The sequence below is a fragment of the Nymphaea colorata genome, chromosome 2 (assembly GCF_008831285.2).
Source record: "Nymphaea colorata isolate Beijing-Zhang1983 chromosome 2, ASM883128v2, whole genome shotgun sequence".
Lineage (NCBI taxonomy): Eukaryota > Viridiplantae > Streptophyta > Magnoliopsida > Nymphaeales > Nymphaeaceae > Nymphaea > Nymphaea colorata.
In genome coordinates, this window is record NC_045139.1 from 15,600,916 (window position 1) to 15,615,376 (window position 14,461).

The following is a 14,461-nucleotide window of genomic DNA, read 5'->3' on the forward strand; positions in this document are numbered from 1 at the left end:
GATGCTTAACTGAGATTTTATCAATTAAGAAATAAACTATGAACTAAGTAAATAATGGATTTCTAAGCTACAATGGCATTGATTAATCGAGACTGTTAGTTATTGGATCAAGTCCTACCTGCACGTCATAGTAAACAAATTAATGTTGCATTGCATGGGTCCGTCAAGCTGATAACAGCAAATAGCGGAGCCACATGTGAGCTGGTGCAGGCAACCACATAGTCTCTTTATTTTCATATCAGAGCATTTAACTATTTTTACTCGTTTATATATATATTGGTATCATTAAAGACATGAGAGATTTCGAATTAGTGGCACTCCGCCACTGTTTTAGATATTACCTTGGAACTAAGCAAGGTTTATGTGATATGTTTTACAGGGAAAAAATATAGTTACCTTCTATTTATACTGCAATGGGAAATATTGTTGAATATGCATGCTATGAAAATTGGACGCCTAACTCTACCATTTCTAACCGCTGATTATTGAGTCTTTCTATTCTCAGACATTGAACAAGGTGAAGGGGATCAGTTGTTTCTATTCTCCCCAATCGATCTTTTTTTCTTCAAAAACTTAAAAACAAGACTAATACTGTGTTGAATATATTGCCACAGTTGGGATGTTAAAATCTGCCTAGAAAATGCATCATAGTGTATGAAACTTGTATTTGAACGTCGAATACGTTTTTAATGCTAACCCTATGTTGAAAACTAAACATAAACAAAGAGAATGATTTTAATGTGGAGCATTTGTTTATCATGGAAGCCCACCAAACTTACGTCGACTGTGCTAAGGCGTTTCATACATATAAACTTTGATTACAATGATAAACAAGAATTATCCAACAAACCAGATTAGAAAATATACATATTAAACTAAGTTTTGAGTATGTCACCCAACAAGCCAGATCAAAAAATATACATGTTAAAAATTTTACTTTCATCAAACCAAGTTTAACGCCTCCTTGGAAGACAAAGTGCATTGTAGTAAAAGAGCTTTACAACTCAACTACGTCCTGCAATAAGCTGGGTTTGGAACTCGAATAATAAGCAATTTAGTCACTTAGAAACGCACATTTTGCCGTTTGATATTTCAGAATTCTTTATTCGTGAGCACAAGCAGAAGTGCAGAACTAGAAGAAAAACCAGTTTCAGAAGCCAAAATTTCGTGACTCTGGTGACTATAACCTTCTATGAGGACATTATTATTTAAATGCATGGGATCAATCGGCAGCTTACATGTCAAAAAAAAGAAAGAATTCAATATATTGGTGGGAAATAAAGTTGAGTGCGGAATTGAAAAATAATCGACACTTACATGTCAAGAAATTGAGTTGAGCATTAGCTTTTAAACTATCGAAGATGCACTCGTACAACTTCCAATTTTCTAAAATTTAGTATGATAAACAATATCACATTAAAACCACATGTACTGCAACATGGTCCAAAACGATTTAAATAATTAAATTGACAAATTCATATCATTACGTGGCAAGTTCGGTTTGCATCTACAAACATTACAAATCTAAATAATTAATAGCATAACACCTTAGCAATTAAAGTTTCATATATATTTTTTAAGATATTTAGTGTGTAAGTACATTCTCTAAATCTTTCTTACAAACACGTGGACTATTATAATTCACTTATCTCAAACATTTTCCTCAATTTTCTCATTTTTAAGGAGAAAATTTTAAGGTTTAGAACTTAGAAATTCGCCTTTTTGTTTTGATTTTATGATTTTATTTGTAGTATTGTCATAATGTCATGGGCTGCGATTAGTTAGTTAGTTGGTTATATTCAAACCAAATTCATTCTTGGCCAATTTGAATCTTATTGTCTTTTTCAAATTTCAACTTTTTTGTGTCGGTTTATTGAAAACTCATAGAGTACAACTAAAATAGGTAATGTATCTTGTTGTGTCTTTTTTTATGTTAATGTCTTTCTTTAGTTTCAAAAATAAATAATGTAGTTTTCATTTAAATTTTATTGTGCAGGATAAATAATGTGGTTCTTCTATTCTGCAGGGTAATGATGATATGTAACTATTTTCAACCAAAACATAAACAAAAACTAATTGTGTTATCTAAAAAGAATACAAAACTACTTAAATAACATTTTTCTTTTGTTTAAAGTTGGATGTATTTGTTTGTGAAATTTTGGGTTATGATATTTATATGTGCACCTTATGCTTATTCTTATGACTTATATTATCTATTTAAGAAAGATGGTACTTTGTGCTAATGATTAAAATGTGTTGTTGGACAAGTTAGACTTCATGTTCATGACTTAGGTAATTTGTATAATGTATGTTCATTTTCTTAGTTTGCAAATGGTATCTAAAACATATATATATATATATATATATATATATATATATATATATATATATATATATATTAAAATTCGTCCTTAGACTGTTTCCCTCCTAAAAAAAACTTAGCTGCGCCTCCCAGATGCAAATAAATGAAACGGAAAACGGAGATCTCTGCCATTAATGTTTCTTTGTTGGCATTTAGTACTGAAATTGATGATGGCGGATGATAGAACTGTTGCATGCGGTCTGAGGAGCAATTTTCCTCCCTCTCTTTCTCCTCACACGGCTACGTCATGTCCTGCAGTTGCACGTCTACTCAGGAATATCTATCTCCTTTCCGAGTTGACATTGTGTGGAATCTGTGGATGCCACGAGAAATCTGATTTTCTTGGTTACAGTGGTAAGAAGTTCTAGCGGAAATTAAATGTATATATGTGTGTGAGAATAGCTGCAACGGCACTTTGTTTTTGACCTACGCCAGCGAATTGGTTTACCACTGTCTCTGTCAATCTATTCTTTGTTTGCTTTCTAGTTCCTCATAATTTTACACATGCAGCAGTGGCTATTCGATCTTCGTGTCTCTCTACGATTTGTCAGCATTGCTAGACAAGCATTAACTGCCTATGTTATTCCCAAAAAGATCAATCAACTTCTAGGATTCGTGGACTTACGTCCCATAGATGAGGAAGTATTGTGGTAATGATATCATAAGCTTCTGATGTGTTATGGAGGTTTTAATTCAACTGGGGAGCAAAGATGTCCGAGCTGCGATGCGTTTCTTTATTGGAAAAATGCAGAAGTTTGAATTGTTTGCTGCAGATCCATGGCTATGCGATCAAAACAGGATGTGATACTGACCCATTTGTCCTCAGTAAGTTCCTTCTTTTTTCAGCCATTACATTTTCGGACACCATGGATTATGCTTGCCTTCTCTTCAGAAGTATTCCCCAACCTGATGGGTTCATGTTCAACACTCTAATCCGTGGCTTCTCAGAGTCAAATATGCCTTACCAGTCCATTTCCACATATGCCCAGATGCAGAAACAGGGAGTCAAGCCAGATAGCTTCACTTTTGCTTTTCTTCTCAAGTCTCTCATAAATTGTGGTTCTCTAAATACATCAAGACAAGTCCATTGTCATGCTATGAAGCACGGTTTGGACCCCCACATTTTTGTCCGAACAAGTCTTATAACTGCCTATGCGGCTGGTGGGAGCATTGTATGTGCTCGCCAAGTATTTGATGAAATGCGAGTGCCAAATGTGGTTTCATACAATGCCATGCTTTCTGCCTGCCTGCGATGTTCTGAAGTAGATGAAGCAAGAAGAATCTTCGATCAAATGCCGTGGTTGAATGTCACATCCTGGAATATTGTGCTGTCTGGTTATATGGACGCAAACGAATTAGAGTTGGCATCTCGGTTGTTCCATGACATTCCCCAGAAGGATTTGGTCTCCTGGAATACAATGATCATTGGATGTGTGCAGGGCGGTAAACTCAAATTGGCCTTTGAACTATTTGAGGAGATGCGGTTGGAGGGTTTCAGTCCAAATGAAGTGAGTATCACTGGGGTACTATCAGCTTGCTCACAGATGGGTGCCCTGGAATTCGGTAAAATGATTCATGGGTACATTGATAAAGCAGGATTTAGCCATATTGTGACTGTAAACAATGCACTTGTCGATTTGTACGGTAAATGTGGAAATATCAATATGGCAAGCCATGTCTTTGACAAGATCATGAACAAGGGCGTCATTTCTTGGACTGTGATGATTGAAGTGCTTGCAATGCACGGCCATGGGGTTGAAGCTGTGGAACTTTTCTACAAGATGGTGGAATCAGGAATAGAACCAGATGGTGTTACATTCGTCGCTATTCTGTATGCCTGTAGTCATGCAGGTCTAACACAGAAAGGAATAGAGTTGTTCAATATGATGAAAGACTGTTACCACATTGAAGCATCTATGGAACATTATGGCTGCATGGTTGATCTCTATGGCCGAGCTGGGTTTCTAGACTGTGCATATGAGTTTATCGCTCACATGCCGATTAAGCCCAATGCTGTAATTTGGAGAACATTGCTTGGGGCATGTAGCATACATGGAGATGTCATTCTTGCAGAGCATGTAAAAAACAAATTGTCCGAAATTGACCCAGAGAACTCCAGTGATTACATATTGTTGTCAAATATATATGCAATTGCTGGAAAATGGAGGGATGTGGCTGTTGTGAGGAAGTCGATGGCTGAGAGAAAAATGAGAAAGACACCAGGTTGGAGTATGATAGAAGTTGATAAGGTTGTTTTCAGTTTTGTTGCAGGTGACAAACGTAACCCAGTGGCAGAAGTTGCCTATGAAAAATTGAGTGAGATAATAAATAGGCTGAGGTCTGAAGGATATGTTGCTGATATTGGGCCAGTCTTGCATGACATAGAGACAGAAGACAAGGAAGACTCTGTTTCTCACCACAGTGAGAAACTAGCTATCGCTTTTGGAATGGCTAGACTGCATCCAGAAAGTGTCATCAGAATTGTGAAGAATTTGAGGGTTTGCAGGGATTGTCACACGATGTTAAAGTTTGTGTCAAGGGTATATGGAAGGGAGATCGTTGTGAGAGATAGAAGCAGATTTCATGTCTTCAAGGAGGGTTCCTGCTGTTGTAGAGATTACTGGTGAATGCAGTGAAGAATTTGCAGTTGAGCACCAAAAACAAAAGGGTGCTCCTCTAATAATGTAAAAGGGCGGAGAAGGCCTCTCGTCAAGAAGTACTGCTTTATTTCAGAAACAGAAGGAGTTTTGTAAGCCGCATCAAATTTGCTTTGTTATTTTAAATTTTTTGTGTCCATCCCTTTTCTTTTAAAATCTGTTTTGGCATTCTTCAGGATACACAGATGATAGAAGCAGAAACCACCTGAAGGGTTTTCTCAACAATGTCTACCTCTCCCGAATGTCAGCTTGAGATTATTAACTTTCTAGAGAAATGCAGGTGTATCTCCTGGACCCGGGAGGCACATTCTGAGGGTTTTACTGCTGCTTCCTAGTAGTTAGGACCAGGTTTCCCTGGACTTTGTCCAGAGAACTGAGGAATGCAGCACGAGAAGAAAGCAACATGAAGCAAAGAGCTTCGGTCAAATTTCCATATTCAGATTCCAGAGAAGCATCGTATGCTGCAGGTACGTTTAAACTTTAAACCGTATTCTTGTTGCAACTGATTCTTTGACTAAAAGAACATCAAACCGGTACATGGCCAATAATGAGACCCTTATATTGGATCCTTTTTTCCATGCTTTGGACGCTACAAGAATTGCTGCAGTTCAAATAAATAATTGGTAACTCTGTTCGGGATTATGCAGATCCTCACCATATTTTGCCTGGAGTCTCACTTATGATATTGAGCTGTCAATCTTCTTCAACTTGAGTCCTACCACCTAAAGTTCTTAAGTCTCGCCAATTAGCCAGGTAAACAGACAACTCCTTTATCTTAACCAGCCCATCTTTAATGTGTTTCTCCTACCAATGCCACCAGTAACACCCTGCATGAAACCGACCACCTTGAGTCCTTGACAGTAAAAAAGCAGAGAGCAATATGCGCTAGTAGGCTGTCTCATTGCCATCCAGTCCTCCATTTAATTCCCGTGATTAGCCAAAAAAAAAAGAGGAAAAGAGTCAAAAGACAGCGAGAAAAGAACAGTGGGCGATTTCTCTGTAGCAGCATCTTGTAGCTTGGCTAGATTTGGTGAAGGCGGCAAAACTTGTGGAATTTGTGTTGAAGTAGCATTATCATTGTCTACAATAATTATCCTAAAACAGAATTTCTGAAATTTTTATTATTCAATATTCAAGTCAGAGTGCACGGATGAAAAATAGATAAAAGCATTGTGACTAAGCGAGAAACATTTTTCTCAACGCCCTTGAAACGTTCCAGGAGCATTCGTGCTTCTATGATTGTGTCATGCTATGGACACTCAAACTTGCAACTCTGCTTGCTATCCTTAACTGAAAGATTAATCTCCATTTGAATGGTTGGGATTTCGACCCCTTTTACTCTGCGGAAGTCTCTCTTTCTCTCACTTAGATTCTTCTCTTTCCTTCTCATGTTTGAGTCCTCACTCTTTCTTTTCTCCCGTTTTTTTTCTCCGTTCGTTTTTTCCGTCTCAACAATGCTACATCTACAGCTATAGAAGGATGTATTTTTTTATGACAATGAAAACAAAAGATTCCAAGAACACTAAAAAGGAAAATTTTTTGGATGTTAACTCTTTCAGGGGACCAAGGTGGTTGCATAATTGCATTACAGCAAGAGGGAAAAGCACTCTCTCAGTTGGGGATTTCACGAGGAGAGCTCGTGTACTGCAGGAGCAAGAACAGAGTTGGGCACGTTGGAGTCCAGAACAACTCCAACTTTGATTGGCAACCATGACTTTTTTGCAAAACTCTGCGATAGGAGGTTGGACGTCTGCAATGCCAATTTATCTGTACTAGCAATCGGAGATTTGAGGTGGATTCTCAGTCCGTAGTTCTTAAACACAGCCCGAATGGTTAACTTGATTGTGAATATGTGATTCTGTGAATGTGCATCAAGTTGCCGTATCCACTGTAACTAAGGAATTACTTTACAAATGTGAAACATAAGCATTATTTCTGTATTGTGTGAATTTATCTCCGTCAAGCACTCGAATTTCAGAACCTAAGGGGGTTAGCAGTTAGCACAACCAGGAAGAGCCCTGACCAGCAGGCAGCTGGTCGTAAGTTCGACCCTCATTGCGTTTTCTGCTAGACTGTGCCCTACCACGCCTGCTCGCATGTGTTGGTCGGGGAGCTTTAAGAATTAAGAGGCCTTTACTTTACAGTTCATGCTGTTGAAGAAGCGTCTAAGAGATGCAAAATAAACAGCTCGAGTTCCAATTGGTTTCAGATTTCTGGTAACACCAAGTGTTCTCCACGTTGAGCGTATTTCTTTTGGATACTTTGTTCAGCCGCATCTCCCGCGTCATTAGGCAAACTTATTATAAACATTTAATGCCTTTATACTTTTTATACAAGTCGAGATCAAAAGATTAGATTACAGAACGGAAGTATAATGAAAATTTTATGAAAACACGCTTAAATTTTGATAAATTAAAGAAAGCACATTTAAATTTTTGTTTCTTTCATTTAACCGCTTAAATTACATAAAAGAAATAAATCAACATTTAAGTTTGTTTTTGTCATTGAACAAAAAAATTAAAACTCGAGTTCTTTTTTTTCTCGAAAAGTTCAAAGCTTAATACAAACCCAAAAGGCTGATATGGTAGGACCGTTGGGAATCCTGTTGGAACCAGTGTCATGAAAATAGCAAGCAGAACCAAATAGGCCGACTGAGCTGAATTTGTCATGTATCGGTAAAAAAGATGATTACACTCATTGTCAAAAAGAAAAACCAAAGATTCTTTTAAATAAATTTAAAACAAACGTATGACACATGGCATGTTTGTATTGCCAATAAATTAAATTGGTTTGCCACTGATTCAATTTGAATCAGTCGATTCTCACAATATTGATTGATACTACCCTTTGCACAAAACCACTCCCACAGTGATTTAGGATTCTTCCTCTTCTTGAAAAAATTTATGGTACCTTTGGTGTACACTCGGTAGCAATGAGCTTTTGACGCTCAATGAGACAACGGAAGCAAGGCTTTAAGGGCGACGATCATAAGCATATAGATACTGCTCTCCCAGACTCTAATGCAAAGTTCTCCCGACAAACCATGAACGTGAAACCTCGGTTCGACCCTTAGGTTGCCCTCACTACATACTGTAAATGATTTGATTTAGAAAGGGGCATTCCCAGGACTTAACAATCATGTCAGGGTCCCAATAGAAAGCCAGGCAGGTTGACGAGATGCTTAATTTGACTCGGAAGTTTCCTCCCCTGTATGATTGTCCATCTTTCACCGCATGGTTCTTCAATCTGATTTGATGCCCTCAACAGCTTTTCAGCATCGTTGACTGAAAAAAAGAACGATAATCTATTTGTATAGATAGATACAGGTCCAGACAGTGAAGCATATTTGATTTAACACAGATTCAGGATCGCCAAACTGGCACCAGAACATGAGCTTAGTAAAAAATTTACTGATTGAAGGTCAAAATTTAGTGACGGCTTCTGGATACGCACATTCGCCTGACGGGCAGGCTAACTCCGCTGTATACAAGAGAAAATAGTCCATCCTATGGCATCTAAAGTAGCGAACCAACTTTGCGCTGATCACAGAGGTCAATGAAAGATCTACAATAATACTACTATTCTACTGCTTCAACAGAATGACAGATTCATTTATCTTGCTTACAAAGCTACCGCCAAGTAGCGTGTTTTGACATCCGTTGGAAGTGATGGCTTCTCACTAGTAGCACGATGGGACAGGATTTCTTAAATAAATGGTCAGACAGAACAGATGACAAGATGCCATAATTGGTCTTTAGAGGGTGCAACCACCAAGCATGCTAATCCTTATCCTCTCGTGTCACCATGATTTGTTGAACAATCCCATCGAGGATAATCAAGTTGCAGATTCATGTTACAGATGTATATACAAAAATGAGAAGCTTCATTTCTTCCCGCAGAATACCTTGTCGCACGCTATTTTGCACATGGACCAAAATTACCATTATCAAGTAGCACGCCTGTATGTCTCTATACGTCACAAATGCACCTCAAAACAACTACAAACAGTCATATTACGGGCACTGCATTTCTCGACAGCAATACATTTCGTTCCAACTTTGTGTTCACGAGAATATCGTAGGTTCTGTCATCAGGCATCAAGCCTTTGTCAAGCATTTCGTCGTGCAATCTGAAAGCCTCTCGCAAATTTCCTTTCTTAAAATACGCATCAATCAATGAATTGTATATAAGAACGTTAGGAAGTGAGCCCCTTCTTTCCATTTCAGGCAATAACTTATGTGCATTTTCTATCTGTCCTTTTCTGCAGAAACCATTCACAAGAACAGAATATGTGATCGTATCTGGTATTAAACCTTCATCAAACATTTCCTCGTACAGTTGAAAGGCAGAGACTGTGTTCCCTGATTTTAATGATCCATGAATTAGTGTAGTATAAAAATAAACATCACCAGCAATGCCATCTTTTCTCATTTTTTTATGCAAATCAAGAGCTTCTTCAATGTTATTTTGAGAAACATACCCATGAATCAAACTATTGTAAACAGCACATGTAGGGGTTAATCCAACTGCAATCAGTTTATTAAGAACAAAATGTGCACCACTCATCTGCCCGATCTTTGAAAATCCATCTATAAGGCTGTTATATGCAACTATATCCAGCTCAAGGCCTTGCTTTTCCACTTTATTGAACAGCTTCATGGCAAGATCCACACTACCAGTTTTGCAAAAACCATCTATGAAAATAGTGTATGTAACAATGCTGGGGGAAACACCGCCATCACACATCTGTTGATAAACACGCACAGCTGAACTCACATCACCAGCTTTCATGTGACCATCGATAATGCTATCATATGCCATGGATGTAGGAGTAAATCCTTTCTTCTTGAATTCCTCAATCGTTCTATTAGCCTCTGCTATACGACCCGCTTTGCAGAGGCCATCAATTATACTGTTGCAAGTGAAGTCATTGATTGCTACCCCTGATTGTGTCATTGTGCGCTGCAGTCTTAAGGCCTCATCAATATCTCCTCTTCTGAAATATCCTTTCATCAAAGTAGTGTACGTTACTACATTAGGAATGATGCCTTTCTCATTCATTTCTGAATAAACAGAAGAAGCCATTTCTGTATCCCCTTGTCTGCAATAACCAAGAATTAAACTATTGTAGGAAACAATAGTTGGGCTGATTCCCTTACTCAGCATCTTCTTCCATAGTTCAGACGCTTCTTTCATTCTCTTACACTTACTGAGGTAATATATAAGTATATTATATGTGAAAACATTTGCAAGGTCACTGTCAACCGCTTCATCAAAGAATTTCAATGCCATTCTCCACTTTCCTTTCTTCAGATATCCTTTAATCATTGCATTGAAGGTAAAGACGTTAGGCGTTACATGCTTTTCTTTCATTTGCTCAAATAGAATGACTGCCTTGTCCATGTGCCCAAGCCCACAACAACCCTCAATCATTATAGAGTAGCTAACGACAGTTGGGGTGATTCCTCTATCAATCATCTCATTGAACATTTGCAATGCAGCATTGATGTCTTTCTTCATATAGTATCCCTTGATTAAACTCGTGGCTACCACCGCATTGAAGCCAAAACCATCACCTATCATCTCCTCCGTAACTCTCAGTGCCTCTGACATATTCCGTTGCTTCACACAAGCTCCCACCACACAACCATAGGCATGTTCAGAAGGAACCAGTCCAAAACTTTTCATCTCTTTTAGCAGTTCACAAGCCAATTGGGAATTTGGTTTCTTGCATATAGCCAGGATCATGTTAGAATAACTGTCAGCATCTAATTTAAATCCTCTAGATCGCATCTCCTGAAGAATAGCTTCAGCTGCATCTGGCTTCGATTCATGGTAGCATGCCTGAATCATCAGCTCAAATGTTTTGACATCTAAATCCATGTCGCTTGATTTCATCTCATGAAAGAGTTCCCATGCCTTTTCCATGGAATTGAACTTCACCAATGAACTCAAAAGAGCATTTCTAGAGGAAATTCCTGGAACGATACCGGAAGATACCATTTTATGGAAGCACTCGATCCCTTCATCAAAAGAACCCTGATCCAAGTACGCAATTAGCACCCAATCAAACAACTCAGGATTGGACTCACAGGTTTTATAAGTGTTGACAAGGTGATCAATAAAAGCACCGACACTCGCACCAGAATTGCTCACTAAGTACTGCTTAAGTAGGTGGTTGACGGAGCTCTGATTTTTAGACAAGGCAAGGTTGTGCAGGATACTACAGAGCTCACACATCCCATTAACAGTGTCTTTCATGCTAATCTACAAACAAAGAGAAATAGTTAACACTTATGAAGTTAGTGCTGTGGAAAACTAGGATATGGATGAAGGTCATTTGAATTTCTTATTTGTAGGGCAAGCATCTTTTGCAAACATATATACCTTTTCATGAAGCTTCTCGCCCGTCAACTTAGGATAAGATAAAGCTCCTGTGTGGTCATGGCAATATGTGGTATTATCCACATTCAAAACCAGTGCAAGGGCATGCCTTTTTTCCATTGATCTGCTATGGGAAGTTTCATTTTCCTCTGCTTTTTCTTCCTTGGTAGTGACATGCATATCTGCAGTTCCTTCTGCAACAGTATCACCAACTTTTGCACGTTCAATCTGTCTACTCGTAGAATAACCCCTAAGTTTTCCATCCAAATATTGTCTTCTCAAAGAAGACTGGTTCAGCAAAAAGGAATATCCAATCTGAACTGGTGAAATAGCAAGTGTCGATTGGAAACTGACAAAAGCACACCCGGAGCTACCCAATGGGTGACTATGACATTCAAATGGACTACTTTGGTCACCCAATGAATCGATTTTTGCTTTGTTAATAACAAATAGCTTCCTGAGGTTGCCTGTAATTTCATCGTTAGTCATACAAATCTCCTTGCTGGAAGAATGCTTGCCATATTTGCGTTTCCATCTACACTTCCCTAATCTGGCACCATGTCTTCCCTGCACAGAAAGGATCAACCAAGCTGAAAAATTTTCACCACAGAAAAACTCATACCTACTTCTATTTCAGCGAGCTACATAGTAATGGCTGGGAAATCAATGCGCAAGCTTGGATCAAGCCTGACAGCAGGAAGACGTTCCACACTGTTTTGCTTCTTTGTGATCAAAAATTAATTCAACCGTCCAAAAGGCCCTCTGAATTGCAAGCTGCCAAGGGCTTCAGGAGAATATACATCCACACTCTGGTAGCACTAAAGGAAATTTCGAACTACCCATGACAATCAGGAGCAAGCACCAGCAAAGGACCATATAAGACCGTAAAAGGTCACCCAAAACTCCGACACACAAAAATAATTTTAGCCAGAATGAAATGTAACTAGCGCTCATGCTGAATAAGAAAAAGAACTGGCAGAGCAACACGAGATTACGTTGTTTCTGAACATGGCAGCATCGAAAGAGGCGAGGGAAGAAGCCGAGTGAGCTGAGCGTAAGAGGAAGCAGAAGTTGGTTCTCGAGGAGCGCAGAAAGGAATGTCCGGCCGTCATGAAAGAGGAGGAATCGCATGAGGGGCTCTTGCTGCTTCAGTGCACACCTGGACGTGATAATAGCATTGGTGGTTACGGATTGTCACACGCTCAAACCAATAAAGATCAACAGTCAGGCGCCGCAAATCCCCTTCCTTGTTCCTCCTGCTTCCACCTAGCTCCTGCATAAAAAGGCTGAACCAAGTAAGAAAAACAGTCATCACAGCCAAAATGAACTAAGGCCGAATCCATTTTATTTCTAAGAAACCTTAGAGGAATGGGTGGTGCAACCAATCGAATCCCATATTCTAGAATGAGATCATTCAGCACTGATTTTTGCTTACTAAAGGAAAGAGCGAGAAACTAAATCTTCATTACAAAATAGATTAGCCCCAGAGCAAGAGGAAGAAAACATTGAACTATCGGACGAGAATCTCGAAGGCTCAATGGCAGACTCGCGTCCGAAACCGTCAAAAACCCCACGTGCAAATTTGACAAGTACAAATTGCAGACGGCATAAGAAGAAGAAAGATAGAAACAAAAATAACGAATCCAAAACCATCCATGAGCCCTAAAACCCATAAGGCTGCCGCCATAAATGATAAACCCCAGAAACCTAAATCCTTCATCCACTCGAGCAGAAGGAAGGAGCATTACCTCATCTCCAAACCGACCTGAGCAGAGTAGGGACAGAGAGAAGCAAGCTAGCAAAGGAAGCAAGAGGAGAAGACTAAGACTGAAAAGAGAGGAGATTACGTCGGTCTCGACGATGGCGGGATAGACAGAGCATAAGAAGCGCCGCTTTCCCGCACATTTGTTTACTTGCCCGCGCCACTCGAGCCTTCTGTCATTGCTTTCTTGAATCGGGTCGAACTCCTCAAGATTTATAATCCAGATCCGAAGTCATAGTGGGCATTTTCTTTGCATGAACTCGTGCTTTTTTCCCCTTATGTCGCGGATGTAAGTGAATTTGATATATTCTGTAATCTTCAGCGGCTAAAAAGGTCCAAATTCAGTCAGATTCGATACGAAGTTTCACAGCAAACGACAAATCTGAATGTCATATTCGATTCAAATCCGATGAAGGGCCGACTCAGTCACACTTAAATGTCCAATTTTATGCTAACTGAGTTTGAATTTAATTATAAATTGAATGTGAGTTTTAATCTAATTACATAGATCTTTTCAGAAATTTTAGAATGGAGAAGAACGTAATGCTTTATTACGCGATACTTATAAACTTGTGATGTGTGTTCTATTGTGAACATATCTCCTAACTTTAAAAAATCAACATTCATAATGACAATATATTTCATGTACTTGATCCGTTATGATCTTTGAAAAACATGCCTCTTAGAAACATATGTTTCCACAATATAATATTCTTCTTCAACACAATGTGATGATTAGTATCGTGAACCTGAATTTATGATATTCCATCTCAGTTGTAATACAAAGAACCAAATAATTGAAGAGTATGACATATGGCCTGTGATGTGAAAATTGGTTGAAAATGTGTCACAGTTCCAAAAGTGCAAATAGGGAAAGAGGATGGGCTTTGACCCCTTTTATTAAACTGCGGTCCTGAAAGCTCCCAACATGGAGCATCGTTCACGCAGTTGAGAGGATAGTCGTTGATCTCCCCCCGTGCAGCACTCTTCATCATCATCTTCTTCTTCTTCTTCTTCTTCTTCACAAGTCCCTCTTCTTCACTGATGGAAGCACGGGACTCACTATGAGTGATTTTCTTTTATTTGGTGGACTGCAAATAGTTTTCATTCATCCTAAAAATTTGGTTCTTTTTTCCACTGCGCCAAAATTTATCAAGAAGCAATCTATCAGCAGTTGCTCTCTCTCTCTTTCTCTCTTTCCCTCTCCCTCTCTTACAGTAGGACAATAGTTAGAGGTCCTGAGGCCTCATACAGAAAAATGCCCCAAGCACCTTGAACATTGTCCATCTTCAAGCG

At 38.9% G+C, this 14,461-nt stretch overlaps 2 protein-coding genes across 5 annotated transcripts; one reads left to right on the forward strand and one right to left on the reverse strand.

The window, feature by feature from the left end:
- The first annotated feature begins 2,478 nt into the window (after nucleotides 1-2,478).
- LOC116247865 (pentatricopeptide repeat-containing protein At1g74630) lies at nucleotides 2,479-6,985 on the forward strand. 3 transcript variants are annotated; one of them, XM_050076017.1, is made up of 5 exons: nucleotides 2,479-2,716; nucleotides 2,873-5,111; nucleotides 5,196-5,486; nucleotides 5,667-5,772; nucleotides 6,579-6,985. In XM_050076017.1, the coding sequence occupies exon 2, from the start codon at nucleotides 3,073-3,075 to the stop codon at nucleotides 4,987-4,989; it is 1,917 nt and encodes a 638-aa protein (XP_049931974.1). In that variant the 5' UTR covers nucleotides 2,479-2,716; nucleotides 2,873-3,072; the 3' UTR covers nucleotides 4,990-5,111; nucleotides 5,196-5,486; nucleotides 5,667-5,772; nucleotides 6,579-6,985. The 3 variants fall into 3 exon arrangements, with proteins under 3 accessions (XP_049931974.1, XP_031476119.1, XP_049931973.1); XM_031620259.2 differs by having other exon boundaries at nucleotides 2,479-5,111; XM_050076016.1 differs by lacking the exon at nucleotides 5,667-5,772 and having other exon boundaries at nucleotides 2,479-5,111.
- Nucleotides 6,986-8,351: 1,366 nt separating this feature from the next.
- LOC116247864 (pentatricopeptide repeat-containing protein At3g54980, mitochondrial-like) lies at nucleotides 8,352-13,409 on the reverse strand. 2 transcript variants are annotated; one of them, XM_031620257.2, is made up of 4 exons: nucleotides 13,251-13,409; nucleotides 12,399-12,676; nucleotides 11,407-11,970; nucleotides 8,352-11,286 (listed from the first exon to the last, which is right to left on the reverse strand). In XM_031620257.2, the coding sequence occupies exons 2-4, from the start codon at nucleotides 12,513-12,515 to the stop codon at nucleotides 9,028-9,030; spliced, it is 2,940 nt and encodes a 979-aa protein (XP_031476117.1). In that variant the 5' UTR covers nucleotides 12,516-12,676; nucleotides 13,251-13,409; the 3' UTR covers nucleotides 8,352-9,027. The 2 variants fall into 2 exon arrangements, with proteins under 2 accessions (XP_031476117.1, XP_031476116.1); XM_031620256.2 differs by having other exon boundaries at nucleotides 13,152-13,310.
- Nucleotides 13,410-14,461: the final 1,052 nt, after the last annotated feature.

What these genes read in the sequence shown, in the direction of transcription:
- LOC116247865 (XM_031620259.2), top strand. Translation starts at nt 3,073, where the DNA reads ATGTCCGAGCTGCGATGCGTTTCTTTATTGGAAAAATGCAGAAGTTTG.
- LOC116247864 (XM_031620257.2), bottom strand. Translation starts at nt 12,515, where the DNA reads ATGACGGCCGGACATTCCTTTCTGCGCTCCTCGAGAACCAACTTCTGC. An exon ending in CTGCCATGTTCAGAAACAAC is followed by an intron (nt 11,971 to 12,398) that starts GTAATCTCGTGT and finishes CTTTCTGTGCAG; the next exon opens with GGAAGACATGGTGCCAGATT. An exon ending in GCGAGAAGCTTCATGAAAAG is followed by an intron (nt 11,287 to 11,406) that starts GTATATATGTTT and finishes CTTTGTTTGTAG; the next exon opens with ATTAGCATGAAAGACACTGT.